Source organism: Chaetura pelagica, unplaced genomic scaffold, assembly GCF_000747805.2.
Source record: "Chaetura pelagica isolate M959 unplaced genomic scaffold, ChaPel_1.0 scaffold82, whole genome shotgun sequence".
Classification (NCBI taxonomy): domain Eukaryota; kingdom Metazoa; phylum Chordata; class Aves; order Apodiformes; family Apodidae; genus Chaetura; species Chaetura pelagica.
This window is the reverse complement of record NW_009952990.1, coordinates 8,778,328-8,799,632: the sequence shown is the minus strand read 5'-3', so window position 1 is coordinate 8,799,632 and position 21,305 is coordinate 8,778,328. Positions and strand designations below refer to the sequence as shown.

The 21,305-nt window shown below is 36.7% G+C and overlaps 1 protein-coding gene across 1 annotated transcript in view; it reads left to right on the top strand.

Moving 5' to 3' along the window:
• Positions 1-5,399: 5,399 nt before the first annotated feature.
• RPRD1A (regulation of nuclear pre-mRNA domain containing 1A) overlaps positions 5,400-21,305 on the top strand; it is a gene marked incomplete at its 5' end in the record, with an annotated part of 30,124 nt that continues 14,218 nt past the window's right edge. The window contains 5 exons of the mRNA XM_009996541.1: positions 5,400-5,529; positions 6,638-6,744; positions 6,824-6,918; positions 7,866-7,992; positions 8,085-8,260. Coding sequence (XP_009994843.1) covers positions 5,400-5,529; positions 6,638-6,744; positions 6,824-6,918; positions 7,866-7,992; positions 8,085-8,260 — 635 coding nt within the window. The remainder of the gene's footprint in view (positions 5,530-6,637; positions 6,745-6,823; positions 6,919-7,865; positions 7,993-8,084; positions 8,261-21,305) is intronic.

Here is a 21,305-nt window from a genome sequence, read left to right as displayed (position 1 = left end):
TCTCTCCTAATCACTTGATCTCTTGTCTATCATCTGTCAACCCACCTCAGTCACACTGAGCATTGTGTTCACTGCCAAGCTTTTCCAGGTTAGCAGCCATTGTGTATTGTCTTTTAGACAGCTACAATAGTGTAAGTAGATCTGGGCTACTACAGAGTGGCATATTTGTAGCACTCAACTCTGCCAGGTTACCTGCTGTGCCAGTTTATTATGCTTAAACTTTTTGTTTGTTCATTTTTGGGTGTTGAAGTAATTCAGTGGTATAAGAAGCAATAATTTTTGCATATTTATGGTTGTTTGTCTACAGCTTCTGCTGATGGGACATAGCTGTTGGCGTTGATGCAGTACGTTTTCCTGAAGCCAGTGTCTGGAGTGGCAGTTGCTCAGTGCAGCTGAAAGTTAGAAGATAGAGAATTTTAGTAGGCAAATTAAGAAGGCCTAATAGTGTTGAACCCAGATCTGAAAGTTGTATTACATCTGAATTACTCTGATACTCAGTCAACTGCTTTGGAACAGAACCACAGCCAAAAGTGGTGGAAATACATTACTCTGTAGATATGAAGTGGATTTCCGGAAAGAAGTTCCTGTTTTAAAAGCAAGTGTTTTCTGTACTATGTAGTGTAGTTTTTCCACCCAGAGAAGGAATCTTTCACTACTGGTGAAACAAAACCACCACAACTGGTGGTTGTATGATTGTTTTACTTAATGGTAGTATAGTGTCATCAGCCACTGTGATACGCTGTAGAGAATAAAAAGGTTTTTTTTTTATTTAAAAGTAATAAAACTATGGCTCACCATTTTCACTGGTTAGTAGGTGTTCTGAAGGAGGCCAGTAAGATAATTAAGACAGAGGTGTTTGTGTGTACCTTCCTGCTTATTCACATGAATCTGCTCACGTATGCAAAAAGGTTTAGAGATCAACTAATAGCAGTCAAAGTTTCAGGCAAATGTGAATTGCTGAGTCAAGTTAGAGAGATACATTTGCTATGTAAGTGATATACAGAATGGCCTGCAGCCAGGAGCAACAGTAAGAATCTTTCACTTAAAATAGTCACATCTGGATTGCGTATTCCAGCCTGGGTGAATCTCTAATATTAGTCTTGAAGGAATGCATTGTGTACAAATCAACATTCATTTATTGCTGTACCACTCATGTCCTAGTATCTTTCACCTGTACCTGTCTGTGTTTCTGGTTCTAAATACTTAAGTTCAGTGTCTTTTTCCTATCCTAAAGTGGTTGTTGCTGTTGATTCATATCCATGTTGGATATGCCAGGCCAGACAATGAATGGAATTGGTTTGTTTGATGTCTTAATATAATTGAACATAAACTAAGTGCAGTGGGAAGATTCTGCACAGTAATTATGTTGGAATGGTTTCCTTGGTTTGTGACCAACTTTCTCACATCCCCATGGTAATTTGATGCTGATGGCCTCTTTCCCAGCAGTTGCTGTATGCTGTGTTCCCTTTGTGTGCTAGTCGAAATCGAGGTACTTGGACCCTCAAACCTTGAACAGATTTTGTGGGCAATCTTATTCCCCTCTTTAATAAGGAAACACAGCAGTTCTCAAACCTTGGTAAAATTCAGCAGGGGAATCAGGTAATAGCCATGTTGAACACTTAGTTTAGCTTTTTTCACAACTGAAGGTTAATGAATTTTAAGACTGATAAGTGCTTGGTGTACGACATGCCTTTGGATTGTATTTTCTTTGAATTGTCCTTTCTGGTGGTATCATCTCAATTGACTTTACAGATGTACTTTCAGTCTTGTTACTAATGATGCTGTGCTTAATCAGCTTGTATAAGAACTCGGCTCTCAATGTGAAGGGTCAGTGATCCTGCACTCAAGTTACAGTACTGCTTGACTTAAAAGATTACTAGGACCTTGTAATAAAAAGCTTGAGAACTTAGCAGATGTTTACAAAGATGTCATGTAACTTCTCATGCAAAAGTAGGAAACATGCTATGACACAGGACGTGTCCCAGGGATTTTGGGAGAAGTACTGATACTCGTATTTGGCTGCACGTATGTAGACTAATGTAATTTAAAAGCAATTGAGCCAAGTCTTTATTTTAATCCATATTACAGAACTGGAGTTTCAAAAAAAGAAGCAAAAAACCTTAACTGTTTGGTGCGGATAATTTGGGGGGGGTTTATTCTGCTGATGCTCATTTTCTCAAAACCTCTTTATTAAATGGTATTTTCATTCATGGTCACTTGGCATAGCAGAGCCAGCCTGTAGAAGGTTAAAGCCTGATGTAACATTTTGAGAGGGCTCAATATTCTATACACCTGTAGTGGCATGTAAGTGAAAACCCTTACGCCTCTGTGTTTCTCTGTAGTTTCTTCCTGTATGTCTGAGATGGCAAATATCTCTCAGCTCTAGGGAACAGCATGGAACAAATGGGTGTGTTTCTAGCAGTCTTCACAGGAGCTCAATTTCCAGTGTCAAGAGGTAAAGGTGGAGAAGGCAAATATGGGTGGTTATGCTGGTTTTGATTGCCAGGGTTAACATCAGTGAAAATAACATGTTTACTGACTTCCAAGGTAAAGTACTAGACTTTCTTGCACAAAAGTAGTGGCTCTTCAGCGTTAGGGTTCTCTGAGTATTACGGACCCAGGCATACAATCTCAGGACATCTATTTTGGACTGGTAGAGAACCACGAATAACTAGGCCAGGCTAAAAAGTATGTGTTCCCAAAAAATACAAATTGCCAAAAACTTAGACTTGATAATGAGGATGGTTAGTCTCTCCACCATAGATGTCTGATCACACTACTTGCAGAAGAAATGCCATGAATACCTGCAGAGTATTAATTGGCATTTAAATGTCAGATATATTTTTGAGATAGACAGTTTCAGTTGCCAAGTGCCAATCCTGGTTAGTATCATTGTAGATGCTTTAAGAGTAATATGCTTAATATGACTCTTACACCAGCCAACACCATTAACCTCTTAAAATACTTCAGAATCCAGCACTTCAGGGAGCTGCTTCAGTGGATATGTGGTAAGTCTAACTGAAATTAGCAGAACAGTTAAGTGGATACTGCACAGAGCTTCTGAAAAGGTGACTCAGTCCAACATGGATGCTTTCTTAGCAGTTTTGTGTTTGCAGAATGTACTTTTATTGTACCAGAGATACTATAGGCTAGCTTCTTCTAACATTATACACTCTTGGCTGTATGTACCTTTCAGATTCTTCTTTAATCTACGATCATACCTTTTTTCTTTCATTTCCTTCTGACAGTAAGACTGCTTTTTGCTAAGACCCTTGCTGAGCATTGAGGACACCTTTTTGTTTAAATACCCTAATTGTTCTTTGATCCATTTTTGTCTTCTGAGGTAAATCAAAGCCCAGGGCTGAAAAGTTAGTGACACTGCAACTGAAGAGAGATGCTGTAAACAGATAATTTTTTTTCAGAACAGATCTGTCTGGTCTGGAATTTAAGGCATACTTTTTAGCTTTGGAATTTTACGCAAAGCATTCTTACAGCAAAAGGAATTGCATTTTACTTCACAATGTTCTTTGTGAACTTAAGAGTAGAATATCAATTCAATTTCTAACCAAAGCCACAGGGAGCTTAATGTTTTGAGGATTTTTGTTAATTAAATGAAGCTTTGTTTCTGTTGAATTGTAGTAGTAAGCTGAAAAGGCAATACTAGAGAAAATAAGCTTGAACGTGGCTTTCTGGTTTTTAGCGTACTTTTTCCAAATATAGATTCTTGTTCTGTTTACTGTAATGAATAGACAAAGTCTGGGCTTTCTGAGAATCAATGTCACCTGACTTCATGGCACTGTGTACATCTCCTGTCCTTACCAGTTCAGTTGATTTCATTACTTGCTGGAAACAAGGAAGTTCGGATCTGTCACAAATGAGTTACATCATACTTATTACATGACATTTTTTGTGAAATGGATGGACAATGACCTATCCTGCATGCAGTTCAGAGGCTGTGGTGTGGGGAACAGTCTGCTTCATTAGATTTTGAGTCCTAATTCTGGGCTCATTTAAGAAATGTGGGGGGCAGGGTTGGCTTTGGTAAACACTAGTTAATTTTAGTGCACCCATGAGATGTTATGTGTTTTCTAAGATTTTTCTTTGAATAATTCAAAATTTTCTTTGTGTCAGAGCTATGATTTACCAGACATATAGGTGTGAGGTGTTTTGCTAAATTGTTTTTAATATAGAAATTAAGTAGCATAAGTCCATAAAATTTACATTTTGGTGTAGCCAGTTTTTGACCCAAATAGATTAATTTTGTGGGTGACTGCATGTAGTGACTTCACTGTTTGGAGCAGACTTTTAATAGATCCACCGTGTGCCCCGCACTTCAAAACTAATTATTTTTTTGCCACTTTTTAGTTTGCCTTGACTTCAAGAGAGAGGTGCATTTTTACTTTTATTGCAGGGGTTTTTTTGCTACTTAATCTAGAACTCCCTTGTTGGATATGTCTGTCCAAGAGGATGGGAAAAATTGAATACTCCAAGGAGAAACCCTTCAGAGGACTGTTTCTGAACTGCAAAATTTATTCTCAAAAACATTTCCTTAAAACAAAAGCATAATAACATTGAGTTTTCTGGTTGTATGTGAAAGTGGTGGTTTTGCATATTTGAGACATTGGAGGAGAAATTAACAAAATTAAATCATATTGGTAACTAAGCTCAAGTTTTAAGATATCCTAAATTGGCTTTACTACAGGGCGACAAACCTCTTAGATCTTGACTTTAATGAAGAACTTATTTTTGAAATCAAAGTGTACAGTCTGAGCCTGTGGTGGTAATGCTTATGGAAAGTGTTTCTGATGTTAATGCTGGTTGATGTTACAGCCACAGACATGAGTGTTTTAATGATTAGGAGATGGAGGGGAGCATCAGTGATATGGAGAGGTTCACTAGGGATTGACCATTCAGGTTGCTGAAATGTAAGAATGAGGGGTGGTTATATAAGACTGGAATTCAAACTGAAAGGATGAATGATTGTGGATCTGTGAAGCTTCTTGTCAGGGGACTTCATGAGTAAGAAATTTATGCAGGCTGAAGTATGTGGAAAAAATCCACATCTGTCTCAGGAAAATACCAGAAAATAGTTGTGGGCTGAATAACACTTTGGAATATAGTGGTTTTTTCTGTTTATTTTTGGAGATGGGGCTAAAGGGAATGTGTGTCATGAAGGAGGAAGAACCTGAGCAAAGAGTTATGGCAGAAGAGAGAGAAGCCAATGGGTGACCAAAGTCTTGTCATAATTTGAAATAAAATCTTAGAGTGAAATATTGTAAGCAGTAATAAGAATAGGAAAAGCATATTTTTTATTTTGTGTTTAGTATAAATGTGGATAAGTAGGTGTTAGCTGGAGGGAACGAAAATTTCTAATTCTTCTTCATCACTCTTTTTCTTAGCAAAACCAAATAGGAAGCTGACATTCCTGTACTTGGCTAATGATGTCATACAAAACAGCAAAAGGAAAGGACCAGAATTTACGAAGGACTTTGCTCCAGTAATAGTGGAGGCTTTTAAGCATGTTTCAAGGTACAGTAAACTTCTGTACAGTGTCCTTCATCATAGTGTATTTGGGGGGATTTAGAGAAGTCCTTAGTTTCTCATCCTTACGTGCTATTTCTGTATGTGAAGTCTTGTTAATTTCATTTATTCCATGTTCTTTTGATCTAGGATAGTCTTAATGCTGTTGGATGAAGTTACATAGCAAATTCATCTGCATTCAATCCCTTTTGCCTTAGAAGGCTGTTAAATGTGCCTTAAACCAAGACATGCTTTCCAGTCTGTTTCTATGCTACAACAGTTTGATACATTTCATTACCTGTGTTACGTGATTTATTTTTTCCCAACAGCTGTTCATCTCATTGCATGAGGATGCTAGAGTTGAGACAGTATTATTTTTCCATGTTCCACAGCTGTTGAAGTAAAAAAAAAACAATTTGCAGTGTTTGAGAAAGAGTTACAGACCTTCGGATTTGTGGGTTGAGCAAGGAAACGGAACCGAGCATTAGCTTTTTTAAATGTACTTGCTAAGACATCTTGAAATGGTCTTCACTTTTTTTCAAAACAAAAAAAAAACAACCCAACACATGATTTTTTTAATTTCCTGAGATTTTTTGATTTCTGGTACTCTTATCATTGTCAAAATATACCAGGGTCTTTCTGTGAAAGATCATAGAATCATAGAATCTTAGGGGTTGGAAGGGACCTCGAAAGATCATCTAGTCCAACCCCCCCTGCCAGAGCAGGGTCACCTAGAGTACATCACACAGGAACGCATCCAGGTGGGTTTTGAATGTCTCCAGTGAAGGAGACTCCACACCCTCCCTGGGCAGCCTGTTCCAGTGCTCTGTCACTCTCACAGTAAAAAAATGTTTTCGGATATTCACCTTGAACCTCCTACGCTCCAATTTACACCCATTACCCCTTGTCCTATCACTGGTCATCACTGAGAAAAGCCTAACTCCATCTCCCTGACACTCACCCCTTACATATTTGTAAACATTGATGAGGTCACCCCTCAGTCTCCTTTTCTCAAAGCTAAAGAGACCCAGCTCCCTCAGCCTTTCCTCATAAGATAAGATAATCGTATGGCAGTGATTTCACCCAGTGCTGATTTTTGCTATTTTTTTTGTAACAGTGAGTCCGATGAGAATTGTAAGAAGCACCTTGGTCGAGTGCTCTCTATATGGGAAGAAAGGTCTGTTTATGAAAATGATGTGTTAGAACAACTTAGGCAAGCTTTGTGTAAGTATTTTGTGTGTGTATGGATTCAGTCACTTGTTTGAAATGTATTTCCCTGACTCCTCTGTTTGGTTTCATTTAGATGGAGACAGAAAGGTGAGGAAGCGAACATATGAACAGATAAAGATTGATGAAAATAGCTGTTCACCTCGAAGTTCTCCCACTGACCCTCCACAGGTAAATGCATGTTTATAAAATTGCACGTTTGCATATGATTTGATATAGAATTTTGCAGTTACTCTTGATTTTTGAATGGTGTCTGTTTTTAATTTAATGAGGTACTGTTTCTGAACATCAGCTACTACACCTGAAACTGTTCTTCACAGTACTTTAGGTTATAAATGAGGCTAAGAAGTTGAGCATGCTGTAATATTAATCAGTTTAACTCTAAGCCACCATGTATGAACTATATCCAGCTTGGTCCATATCAGGATTTCAGCATTGGTTTATACATTTTAGGTTCTAATTTTGTTTCCAGGATGGTAACCAGTAACACATGCATCAAGATTGTTATCAGTTTATTAAGAAAATATTTCTCAGTGGGCAGTCAGGATGGTTGGGAAAAGTTCCTGTCGACCTTGCATTGTGTTTTTTTTATAATTCTTGTGGGGTTTTTGTTAAGGTACAGCCATATCTCAAAAGGTTTTGTTATGGTGAGGAACCACTGTCCTCAATCAGTTTAGTATGTTTCTCTGTAACAGACTTCTGGGCTTCTGTGAACATCAGCCCTACTTAAAAAAGAAGTGCACTGATCTAATCTGATGTGGTAGTGAAGCAAAACTACAAGAAAAATAATATCAAAAAAGTATAGCAAAATTAAAGGTACTGTAAAATGATCACTACTGTCAAAAAGAAAATATTTATAAATAGTCCTGTTCCAAGAATTTTAAGAAAAAAAATTTTAGGAAGGTGGCATTTAAAACTAGGAACACTGTAATGTTCTGACAGTTAATGGCTTAGTTTTGTTTTGTTTTCTGTCTGAGAGGGGATAGAATATTGCTATAATGTTATCATGAATGCTTTTTAAATGACCATCAAATTATTCCATAAGATTATTGTGAAATACTGTTTGATACCATGATCTGTTTATTTAAACCAGTTCTAAATCTTGCATGATTTTTCAGACCACAGATCTCATTAGAGCATTGCAAGAACTAGAAAACGCTGCCTCTGGGGATGCAGCAGTTCATCAGAGAATAGCTTCTTTGCCTATAGAGGTTCAAGATGTTTCCCTGTTAGACAGAATAACAGGTGAGATTTCAGTAACTGAAAAGCTGTTCTCAGAATCTTAACAGTATATAATGAAATCATGCTTTACTTGTTTTTCTCTGCTTATTTTTTAGATAAAGAATCTGGAGAGCAACTTTCCAAAATGGTAGATGATGCATGTATGCTGCTGGCGGATTACAATGGCAGGTTGGCAGCTGAAATAGATGATAGAAAACAGCTAACTCGAATGTTGTCGGACTTTCTCCGATGTCAAAAAGAATTCCTTGCAGAGAAAGAACATAAGCTGGAAGTGCGTAATATTTTAGTCCATTCTTCACTTACGCCTGTTCTTTAAATGCTTTTAGTTTGCCTAAACAAATTTTCTCTTCAAAGGTAAATATTTAATCACCACTTTTAGGTCTTTGCTTCCAGCACATTTTTAACAAGACTTTTTTTTGTTCTAGTGTTCTAAATGTATTAAACCAGCTCAACATCAGGTAATGTTACAACTGTAATCGCTTCAGTTTTTCTGTTTTTTAGCCTGTTCAGTCTTCATTAGATGTACAGACTTAGTTTTAGTAGTGTAGATAGAAAGTCTTATCCTGGATGGTACAAACCTAATTTGTCATAGAGTAATTTTTTTCTTGTTCTTTTAATTGTTGTAAGTCTTACTTATGCATTAGATTGCCTAATAATATTGTTCTTGTGAACAGAGTGATCTTTTTGGCAGTTGCAGGTTTGTGAGGCCACTTAAAGGATAAGAATTTAATTACTGATTTCAGCACAACTTTTAAACCTGACTTTAACCATCCATTAAACCCAGTAAAATGTAGTTTTAGGTTCTACAGCCTCTTACACTGCTTGTTAGCAGCATTTGTAGCACAAGCACTGTTAGGACAGGACAATTCATTAATAAAAGAAGGTTGCAGAGTGAACAGCTTATTATGAGCAAATTATCCACTAAGTTAGTCGGTTCTTCACTGTTACTAGCCATCTGTTTTCCTTTCCTACCGTGTAGTACTGTCAAGCTTCCTGTTGAACTTCCCACATATCCTAAATAAGTCCGTAAATTTGCATCCATTGCTTCCTAAATCTCTTTGGGATTCCAAATCCCTTGTCTCAGGTTTGAGACATAGGTTCTAGCACTAACTTCGGTATCACAGTAATGGAGCTGAAGCTCTGTCCTTTTGCAAGCAGAGATAGCTGAACATTTTCGATGCCGTGTAACCACAGCATTTGCAGTAGTCTTTACATAGTGCACAAATTAATTGCTCCTCAGGTTTCATATGACACAGGCCTGCCAAGAACATTTTCCTCACTCTGTTGTTTCTTTATCCTTTAATAACTTGATTTCAAATTTTATTAGTGTCTTTGTTCAGGAAAATGCTGTTCCCAGAGTATCTGAAGTGATCATTCAGATTGGTTGTGTCATTCCTAGAAGACTCATTTCCTAACTTCCTTCCTTTTCTCCATGCCTCACAGAAAAGCAATTGATGAAGGTTCTTCCTATCAACTTCACTGTGTTTAATCTGTGAGAAGGATATCAACCAGTTTCACCTATGATAGATGGTACTCACAGTAGAGCTGATTGCAGTCATAACTGATCCAGCTTCACAGTGGAACCTGGAAGATTAAAGAACAGGAAACCTTAAGGTTTTAACCATCTACCCTACCTTCCTTCTCGGTGTTGTGTTTACTCACAGGAACAGTGTGGAAATCATTGCCATGAGACACTCACTTTTTGTAGATCATTACCAGCAGTTAAACCCTATTTATAGGTATGTATAAGTATAGTAGACTAGTGGGATAGCGAGTTGCTCATAAGGCAGTGACTTAGTCCTTCAGACAGACTTGTCTCTCTATAAAAACAAAAGAGCTCAATTAATGTGAAATTACAAGCGGAAGGTAGCTGTGAGCAGATTCCACTCTTGTTGGTTGTTCTCAACAAATACAAACAGTTGCATTTCCCAGTATTACTAGATCTAAGAATTCATGGCTGTAAGAGAAAGCAATTGCTTATTCCCAGGCTGTCATGACCCTTAAGGTTTCTTGTCTGAGATATTTAAACTGTTAAAGAACCCCATTCTAATACAGCACACTTCCAGTTTCAGACTGGTTTCAGAGGTCTTTCTTCAGAAAGCAGGAGTCAGTCTTCAGTATCTGTAACAGTCTGTTTCAAGCAGATGAAGTCCTAGGATGTTGAGGTATACTGTAAAAATGTTTTTAGGCTGATCAATGTGGTTTAAATGCAAGAACTGTGAGTAAAGCTGGTGACAACCCAAGGTATTAATAAAGAGCTATGAGTCAAGAGATAGTAAAGAACAAGAACCTTAAAATCAAGCTTCTAAACTTCTGTTAAGATGAGTGAAGTGACTGTATGCTCACTACCTGCACTGACTTGTAGTTAGGGAAGTGGAAAGCTGATAAATATGCTGAAGTTTAGAAATTTTAAGATCAGGATGTCTTCATGATATTGTCTATAGGGCCAGCTGACTTAATTTCTGTTTGTTTTCTTTTTTTAATTAATAAATGGCTATCTTCTAATATACATAACAAATGCCTGTAGCCAGATGCATTTGTGTTCTGAAGCAAGGACTCTGTTTTTACAGTCTTGGGAAATATCTTGCCTCAGATTGAGCCTTGCTTCTTAACTTCTCATTTGAAATAGCAGTGCGAAAGGGCCTGTCATCTAATTCTTTGAGAATGTATTTCCTGAACTGCCTGTGTGTAGATTTTGCTGCTCAAGCTTAGCTTGTGGTGAAATTAATTTGTTCTACACAAACTTGTCTCCTTTGTTAGACTTCTGACTACTGACATTTTTTTGTGTAACATGATTTCTGGATTGTAACAGATCAGTTTTCATTTCTTTCTGAATTAGTATCACCTATCTGTGGGCATATTGCGGAGATCCTACCTGGCTGCTTTGTCAAACACCCTGGTGTGGAGAGAACAAAGTCATTGTGTTCTTAGTAGAATCTAGAAATGTTACCTGCTGTTGACCTGGTTTAACAGTTTTAGAATTTGAATCCCCAAAGAATACTTGTTAACTTTAAACTTTAGATGGGAGCTTTAGACCTAAATTTGCAGATCTTTTATCTTCTGAAGAAAATGTACAGGTAAGTAACTTTGAACAAACAGTCTTTCCATGAGTACTTCTTTAAAAATGAGTTTATCTAATAGTTATTTCTAAACAGAAGTGTATGATTCCCATCAAAATCAAGGTAATGTATGCATTAAATCCTGACAGGAAATTTTGACAACAGATATATTATATGGCCTATCATGTCTGCATAAAGAGCTAACTGTAGTGTTTAATAGGTGACTTTCATAAGTCTTCTCTGGGTAAGTAGTGTCATCTTTAACTCTTTATATTGTTTTCTTTAACATCTGTCTAGCTTCTGTTGCAGGTGGTGGACATGGACCTATCTTCTAATGATGTCACCATCCATTAGTACATATATCCTGCTTAAAATAAATTTAAGAATCAAAATCTTGTATTGTCTGTTGTTTTTGAAAACTGAAGAGAAGGAATTCTATGACTACTCATACCAAGCCTCTGCTATTTTCATCTATATTCTCACAAAAGTTACTGAGTTTATGCCCAAGATGGATAAGTATTTATCCAGTATCCTTCCTTTTTCTTGAAGATTGAAACTTTCACATAGTTTTTCCTAAAACTCACAAGTCCTTTCAGTTAAATAATTTGAAATTCTAAATGCAGAAGTTTGGGTTTCAGTTGCTACCATTGAAGCTGCCATTACCAAAAGCAAAGAGCTGTGAAAACAAGAATTTTCCAAACTTTCAATGAACATCAGAAATAAGAAGTGATGGATGAAGAACTTGTCCTTCACAAGCACAATAAAAAAACTTTCACTTACATCTATCTTACAATTTATGTAGGTAGCAGAGATGTATTTTAAAAATTGCTCTTTTGCCCCCTTAGAGTGTCCCTCAAATTTAGGATTGTCTGAAAGAGCGTTTTCCCTTCACTTTCCTAAGTTTTAACATAGTAAAGTATTTAAGTTCCATTGTACTGTAGCTGTACCTGAAAATGGTAGATGTGATTCTGTATTTTAGAAAAAATGGAATATTTTGCAGAAAGATTTTTGTAGGAACCCTTTTTTCTCTGAACTTTGAGAACAAATATATTTTCCTGGTTTTTACTATCTTATTCTTACTCCTCTGCATACTTGTTTTGTCCCCCTCCTACCTTCCTGCCTGTCCCCTAGTTTTTGAACAGAAATGTTGGTTGATCTCACTGAAGGCAAAAGAACTTTTTATGTTATGGAGGAATAGAGAATTAGGTATACATAAGTTTATATCCAGGTGTGCTCATATCCTTGTGATAAGGACTGTCCTGTAGACTTTCTAGAGTTAATGTGGTCTTAAAAATACAGGGATGATGTGAATAAGAGAAGTACTTGATTACTCTCTCTTCGTATTGCTTTTGATTTGCCTTTTCCACACTGTCATTGATTACAGAGTAAATAGACTCCTACTAAATTTCAAATAAAGGCTTTGATAGTTTAGAATCCTACATGACTTATTGAGGAATGTGAACAGATGATCATATGAACTTTTTCTATAAAAACGAGAGCCTTCTCTTACCTGCACTGTGATGTTACAGAAGAACATGGTGTCGCTACACTTCGTGTATACCGGATTACCCAGTTTCTTACATAGCTTTTCTATCAACTTGCTACTTTAAATTGAGGAACATTCTTGTCACTAAATACAAATATTTATGAAGGATATGATACTTTGGTAGGCCTGCTGTGTTTTAGCAGCTTGCATTTAATTAAGGCACTTTTATTGATGACACTGCTGTCTTGCATTCTTTATTTTCTAAATCTGTATAAACAATATTTGTGTCCTTGCACTCACATCTGGTTATAAGTAGTTTCTTAGGATGTCAAGAGAATATTATATGTTTGACATTTTTATTTCATGATTGAGCTTTATACCTCATAGTTTGATTTGTCTTCCTAAAGTAATTAATTTTGTGAGGAGATTTTGAATAAACAGCAAGTAGTCAGTCATCCTAGTGTACAGCTCTGGAGTCAAAGGATTTTTATTTTATTTTTTTCAGTTCCAGCTTAATTACTTAAATGCAGACAAAAATGTTAGTCAAAGAGTGTAGGGTTGGCAGACTTCTGTGTTCAGGTTTTGTTTCTCAGTGCAAGACTGTATTGATACTATTGTCTACCCACTCTTCACCATGCCCTGTGTGTTATCACAGGGTGTAGTGCTTTCCTTGCCTTTTTTTTTATTTCTCTTTGGACCCCTTATACTTGGTACCTCTGTACACCAGCTTCTGTCTTTGAGTGCCAGCTGATCTTGGGGTAATACATGTGGTCATGTTTCATACATTTTAAATCCACTTAAAAGAAATCAGATTAATTTTTTCATAACCTTGCAGCTGAGGAGTGGAAGTATTTTGCTGAGCTTTGGTTGAAGTTGAGGGAGTGATTTGTAGCATGAATCCTACACTGTTTTTTGTTAAAGGGTGGTGTTTGCAGCATTGTAGGGGATCTACAGCTCCCTAAATGACATCACCACAGTAACTCAACTTAATCTTGAATTAGAGCTGAGTTGTGCTGTACTTGCTGCTAACAGTGCTGTGATTACCAAAATGGGTAGCTGGGAAAATTTAGGAAGCATTCACTAATGTTAATGTGTACTGGTGAGGACTGTTTTGAGTATTTAAGATGTTCTGGTGTCTCTAGGTAGCAGACTTCCTGTAAGTAGTGATACCAAACAGACCATGTTGTATGGTCTCTTTTGATGTGAACAACCATTGCATTAATTTCTATTCAGGATAATTGAAGCTAGTTTTGACAGTGTTTCCAGTTCGGAGTAGTATATGGCTTCTGCTGAAAGAGGGGTTTGAATTGATCCAGAGGACTGAGGGGTGCATGGCTGTGGGTCTCTTTATAAAATAAAAAAAAAAAAAAAAAGGGAGGAGACCCTTAATCAGAATTATTTTCTTAGTTCTGTCGTCCAATTTAAGGTTACATTCACTATTTTTGAGCAAAATGTATGTAGCTCTTAACCATCAGGAGAGCAATGTAGGCTAATCTCCAATGGACGATAGATTATCTTCATTGTAGTACTCCCCATCCTACTGTGCAAGAAATGGAATAGGATTCAGAAAAAGGCCCCTATGCTTAGAGATCTGTGTAGATCAATTTAAAGCCTTTGCCCATAGGTTGGCTTTCACCATTTGAGACGCTTTATGTAGTGTTAAGTGTTCTATTGATTTTAAAGTTGAGTTGCACAGTGCAAATCCTTTAGTTTATATAGTCACTAGGAGTTTTTTTTCTTTCTTTTTAAAGAGAAATAACCACCCCCCAAAAAAAAAACCAACCCCAAGCTCCAGCTAAACTGATGACAGGAGAGTTATGCAATCATTGCAATACTCATCTCTCTATTAGATTAGAAGTTAAATGATGGGAAGGGGGTGTTTAAATCTCTTATCTTCAATGGAAGTAGGCTTGCTAAGCATACTTGCAGGTTGCTAACCTGTCTTTTAAATGTTCCTTTATTTCCATTAGCACTTTTTATGTACCAACAAGTGGCAGGACATAAAGCTGTATAGAAGCTGTGTAGAAGCAATTTGCTGGACTGGAGCGGAGAACTACAGCCCTTCTATCAAACGGAACAAAGCACTATCAAGTGTTGCTCTGTTCTGTACCCATTTCATGAGAATAATGCTTAATTTCTCATGTCTTCTAACCTCTCCGTACTTGACCAATAAATAAGCCATTTTTGTATTGTGATTTAATGACTTCAATATCAGATACTGTGGTACATAGTTTCTCAGTCTGTACATGATAGAGTATTAGACTTCAGAGCTCTATCTTGTTGCTCAGAGCAACAGAAGTTCTTGAAGATTTACACTTTCTAAATTAAATTGGCAGGTATTTTAGTATAAATCCTGGCTTTTCTAATAGATCAGGGAGGTTGTAGATTGTACTTTGCTCATCCTTATGAAGTAAGAATAACCTTTTTCTTCAGTTCATCATGTTTTCAAACATTGCTTGTCACATTGAAGATGCTGTTTTTGAAACAGGGTAATAAAACTGCTGCAACTTTTTACCAATTTAACCCTTATTATTTGTGAAAAGTTGGGCATTTTTGTTGTGGTTCTTTTTTAGCTTTCACTCTGCAGCTTACCTGTTACTTTTAATTTGGAGGTGGAGGGGAAAAAACCACAAGATTCCAGCACATTAATACCCTTAAGGTACCTTTTGAATTCCTAGTTATAAAACTGCCAAAAAACACTAATCTTACCTAGGTAGAATATTGTTATTGTTCATGAGACTTTTAGACAGAAGGTTTCTGGCTGTTGCAATGCAAAAACTTTATACTCTTAACCAAAACAAATGGATCTTATTGTGTCATCCTCAGAAGAACAAGTTTTGCAGGTATGTAATGGATTTGAGGTTTGTGCAAGCAAACATCTGAGAGGATGGGAAATTGAAAATTGAATTATCAGTGCTCTATCTGGAACTTACCATGTTTTTGAAGGACAGCTGTAGATTTATAAATGGCTTCATCTGATGCTTTCTACATCAGATGTTCCCTTTGTTTCAATCAGATGTTTGCTGGAAGGTAAAAAACAACTGGATGGAAGAAATACTGAAACTGTAGCACCCATTTACATCTGCAGTAGCAATGTAGTTTTTCAGTTTTAGACTACACTTTTGCAACAAGCCTTAATTTCCCACACTAATACTGTTACTGTTCAGACTTCAAAAATCCCCACGTTTTTCTTGCTAGGCATAATACATTTTGAGAATATATTTCTTAAATCTTGCCTGTGAATAGAAAATTGGCAGACCTGTAAACCCTGCGTGTGTCCCCCCTGCAACTAGAAACTTGCCTATTTAATTGTTGTGTTAAAGCATCTGTAAATTCCAAATAAGTAACACTGCACTAATGACAGGCAGCTGTGCTGGGGAGAATTTACAGCAAGATGTAACTACACAGACTAGACATAGAGCGTTCTCACTCAGTTTGAGAGTTATGAAACAAATGCTTGTAATCTAGTTTGAAAAAACCTCAACAATCTGAATGTAGTGGATGGAAAGGAAGAGGGAAGGAAAGTTATCAGAAAGCTCTGCTCCAGAGTTTGAGATTACTTGTATAAACAAACTGCATAGAAATCTGTTGCTTTAGCTACTGTCTTCTGGTACTTTCATTTAAGAGGAAAATAAGTGTATGTATTCAAAGATGATGGTGTTTAACTCAAATGCTGTGCTCCTTAGTGTTTTCTTTAAACTGTGACCTAAATAAATCCTGTTGCTAGGCTGATAATCAAAAGTTACACCTGGAAATTTTTTCTGCCATCATTAAGATTTAGAAACTTTTTTTTTCTTCTAAGAGGATTCTGTATGAAGTTAAAAGGAAGCACCACACTCAAGTTACTCTTTCCTATGACCTGTACCTGTAGTTAGATGTTCAGGGTTTTTTCGCATTTCTGATAATGATCTGATTGAACGGGTTCAGAAATCTGACAGAAGAAAGAAATGGCTAGAAAACATCAGTTTGCTTGTTCTCTCAGTCTTGCTGTGAAACGACACAAAACAGATTTCATTCTATCTCAGTTAGAAATTTTTGATGTTTCCACTTAAAACCAGTATAATCTTGGAAAAAGTGATATGTGCAAAATCTGGTGCAGAATGTAGTAGCACTCCTGAATTTGTGGGCAGGGCTAATACCTTTTTGGAGAGTTTGATTATATGCAGCAAGGAAGCGGTCTATGAGTTGACAACCACTGGCTGTTTTTGAGACAGCATTTGAAGAAAATTTGCTTTCAGTGTAGTTACTGTAGTTCTTGATTGCTCATATTTACCTGTGTCCTCACATATACATAGGAAAATTATTGATCTGCTTCTGTAATTGTCTGTGATGGCAAATATTTTCAAAGCCTGTTAATGAAGTAATAAATAATATTTTGTTAGTAGTTGTATTTTAAGGTTAGCATAGGGGAAAGTAAAGTTCTTACAGGAAGAAGTGTTAGCTGGCACAAACTAATAAGTATAGGTCATGTCAAAAAGACAAAATCCTGTATGCATTCAGAAAAAGTATTACTGAAATATTTTTTTTTAAGTACTTCATTTTATGATTTGTAAGCACAGTTCACTTTCCATGGTTTTATCTGAAACCCAGAGCTTGAATTTAAATCGGTCTATTAGGAAGTTCATCAGTTATGGGTAAAATACTGCTGCAAATAAAAAACATTGAAGAATTCATATGCAACAGGCATGACCCACATAAGGATAATTTTCAGTCTCAATAATTCTTCTGTCAAATCAAAATTATTTGAGTTCATATGAATCAAAGTAAGTTCATAGTTGAGGAACTTTAATCAGTCACTAAAACAATTTTGTTTTCCTAGTTCAAGTAAATGATGTAGCAGTGCTACTAAACTGGTCACAAGGTTTATTGTGACCATTTGAAATTTTATGGTCTGTATGCTCTTTTTAAATATAGCTACAGATGATCTGAAGGGTACTTTCAGCTTTTCTGTTAATTATAAATTCTCTATCTGAAATTCTTAATGAAAATACAGATAAGCAGACAAACGTTCGCCAGTGGATAGAGTTTTAACACATCATGGTTTTGAGGTCTTTTTGTTTGACCAGTAGCTCTCCAATGTGGTTTTTTTTTTCATTAACCTCAGCCTAAGTCACAAATCATGTAAGTTAGTAACTTCCATTCCTTTTTAGTAAAGGCTAAATGTAAAGGGCAGAAATACTGCTCAGTAGGACTCAAAGTGAAACTGAATTTTAACCATCAAGAACAACACACACCAATGTCTTAAGTCAGTATAGTAAAGTTGGAGAATTATACTTCAAAAATGTTCAATAAAATCCAGATACTTTATAAAATTAGACACTCCTGGTTAAAGGGCTTAATGTCCCAGCTGAGAAAAGATTAAAACTGTTAAGGGAAATAATGTTTCTCTTAGCTGGGCTGTTGCTGAAAAGTCCAGTTCTTAAAAATAGTCTTTATCTTTCTGTTAAAGCAAACAGATAAAAATACAGACTTCTGAAGAACATTTATTTTCAACTAGTAGCAACTGTAGTTTAATTAATACTTGCCTGATTCTGAAAATTAACCTCCAAGAACAATTATACCCTTTTTCCCTGGAGAAGCCAGTCTGGAAGGCTTACCTCTGTACCAGAACACAATGTGTGTACTCAAAATCAAAATGCTCAAAGGAGAGTGGGAGGCCAAGAGAACTGGGGGGCTTTAATGTGATGCTAGTAGGAGTGTTCATACTTGCTTTGATTGGAACTGGACGCTGAGATTTATGGTTACATATATATTTACAATTATGATCAGGTATATGTTTATACACATACACACACTTTTTTCCTAGCACTTTAAAAATATGTGTTGTCTTAGAAGCTGGATTATTTTCTTCATATCTAGATTGCCCTGATTGAGTGGGGTATGGTACAGATGTCTACAGGAGGGAACAACTTGGAAGCTATGAATTAGAAGATGGTTAAGGACAAAATGAAAACACCAGTGCTTGTTACTGTCTCTTGAAGCTGTATGCATTAGTTATTCTGGGGAGTGTAATGAAAAAATAAGAAACAACTGGGAGACCTATTTTAGCAGCAGTGAGGGAACAATGTATTTCACATCCGTTGTGCTTGCTGAGTAGTTTCTTAGCTGTGGAAAGGGAGAAATGGAAGAAGTTCTTTGTCACAGGAGTGCTCACCATCACCTGGTAGGGGTGTAAAGTGGTCTTTACTCTTGCCTTCAAATCTAATTCTAGACCAAAGAAGTGGCCAGTGTACATTTATTTCTGTGGGCAGGCTGAAAGTTTGTGGTGTTTTTCCAGTTCTGATGAAAATAATGCTGGATTAGTGTGTTTTGGAGTTGGTGAAGTTTTTCCACTGCCAAAATCTGGAGTGCAGTCAACTAGAAATGATGGAAATAAAAGTGAAAGAATGCAGGGGAACAACTCAGGATGATATATAAATCCTGTAAATGAACTCTGTGTTGTCTTGGAATTTCATTCTACTAATATAGTATGAACATATATCTCTAAGATAAAAAGTACATTAAGATGATTTGACTAGAGAGGGCAAAACATTTTTCTGGCACTTCTCAGCTATTGCTGGCAGTGACTGGTGGAAGAGTGGGGAGTGAGTTGCTGTTACAGAAGTCTTATAAATATTGTGCTAGTCTGATTTCTCAGGAGACTTGACTATTGCAATCATGCTGCCAGTCTGTCACTTCTTCTTTCACTTAACAAGGAAGCAATCTTAAAAATAATTCAGTTCCTTTAAAGTTTGATAGAATTTGTTTTGTAAATAAGTGGATACAGGAGAGGCCCAAAGGAATGCTTCAGTAGCTCTACTTCCCTCCATCTGCTATCCAGCCTGTGTAGCATGGAACCAGCTGTAACCTGTGCTGCTGTTTGCCTATAAATAGTTGGGCAATGTAGATGATGTCAAGGGATATTGGGATGGGGAGGGAAGAGTTGGAGGGGTTGCACTGGGTGGGAATTACTTTGGAACGGGGAATTGAGCTAGTTGTGGGATGGAGTTAGGACATTTAGCTGTTTATTTACTGGAGTCAAATAGCATCACAATTCACTGAACATCCTTTTACAGCTGTGCTGCATCCTTTTGAATAAATTATACTATTGAGGGTGTAAAATATCAGTGTGTAATAATAGCACTGGAACAACATTTCCCTGTAAAGTGTTAGTCTGAAGCACCAGTGTTACTCTCTCCAGCATCACTAGCTGCTTTCTTTTCTTTCCTGGTTCACTGTTAGATTAAATTCTTGTTTTTCACAAAAACACCTTTCTGCTTAATTGCCTTCATATGTTAAATTGACCTCACAGCAGGTTCTGAATTCTCAGTGGCTTGATAATTTAGGAATCTATTATGATTTCAAATTTATTTAAATAATCCTTTTGCATAAAATAAACTACACCGCTCCATAAAGGAAATAAAGAAAAATCTGCTGTCACAATTTTTTCAAAGTGAAGAGCTTTGGTATTTGAAATGGGATGGTACATATTTAAATGGAGAAAGTCAGAAAATGTTATTGTCTTAAGAGCCAAAAAGGAATTTTAGTTACTTGGCTTCCTACAGTTTTACACTACCAAATAAATAAAACCACTTTTTTAAGCCAATGCAAGGTATTTTGGAGGGGCAGCAGCAGGAGAGGAATATGTTGTGATTTTTTAGGCAGAAAGTGAACATAAGAGATGGATATGTTTTACATTTTTATTAGTGGATGAAATAAAGACTTAGAGGAGATGGATTGCCATTAACAGTATTATCTGGCTCCAGCCTTATCTCCCTGTTAAGGAGAGATTAACTTCAGACTGGTTTCATGATCCGGATGAGGTCAGTTCTCTCTCCATAGCTGGATTTGTTTGCTGCAGTGTGCACGTATATTGTGAGCACAGGTGAGGGAGGAAGCTGGCAAGTGGGAAGAATGCCACATACTCTCTAAAATAATTGTAGAAATTACAATAGATATGCACCAGAGGATTGGAATATTAATCAGTGTTTTGTGATTTAGCACAAGTCCTGTACTATTTGAAGCTATTCTGCAAATCTTTGATTTGAAGTGTAGGCCAGTGTTAACTAATGGGTAGAAATCACTATAAAATTAACCTTCTGTCTGTAAGTTAATGTTTCCCTCTGTTTTGGTTGGTTTGTTGTTTTTTTTTTCTTCCTTCCCATGCATCCAAAACATGCTCCATCTTCAAGGCCCTAAACCAGATATGGAGGTTCAGTTTTGCAGTCAGCACATGCAGTGTTTTTAAAGCTCTGCTGCATGGAGATTTTGGGGGTAGGAAATATGTAGTGGCTGCTTTGTTAGTTACTATGTTGCATGGTAGAGTCAAGTTTTGAAAGACACAATTGAAAGCTGGAGATAAGCGTTTGAGCTTTGACTTCTACCAGTAAAATAATTTTTGTTGTGAAGTCAATTCTGAAAAAAATAGCAATAAAACAATGTGAGGAAGACTGGAGAAGCAAGATTTACAGCTGACTTTGGTCCTAGAGGTCAAGTAGATACTTTGATGTAGCTCCTCAAATTCTTATTACCCCTTTCCATTCCCAACTACCTGTTTCCTCCAGCCCAAATACTTTGTTCATCGGACAGCAAAGGAGGTATAGAAACAACCTCATTTATTCCAGAGCTGTGCCTGTAAACAACTTAATTGGGTTTTGTACGGAGTGCTGAGCTCTTTGTAACTTCTTTAAAAACAAACCTCAGTGCTGTCCTGATCTCAATAGAAGTGAGCCCTCTGATTGTGAAGATGGTAGAAGGCAGAAAACTGAGCAGATGGTATACAACTCCCTCAA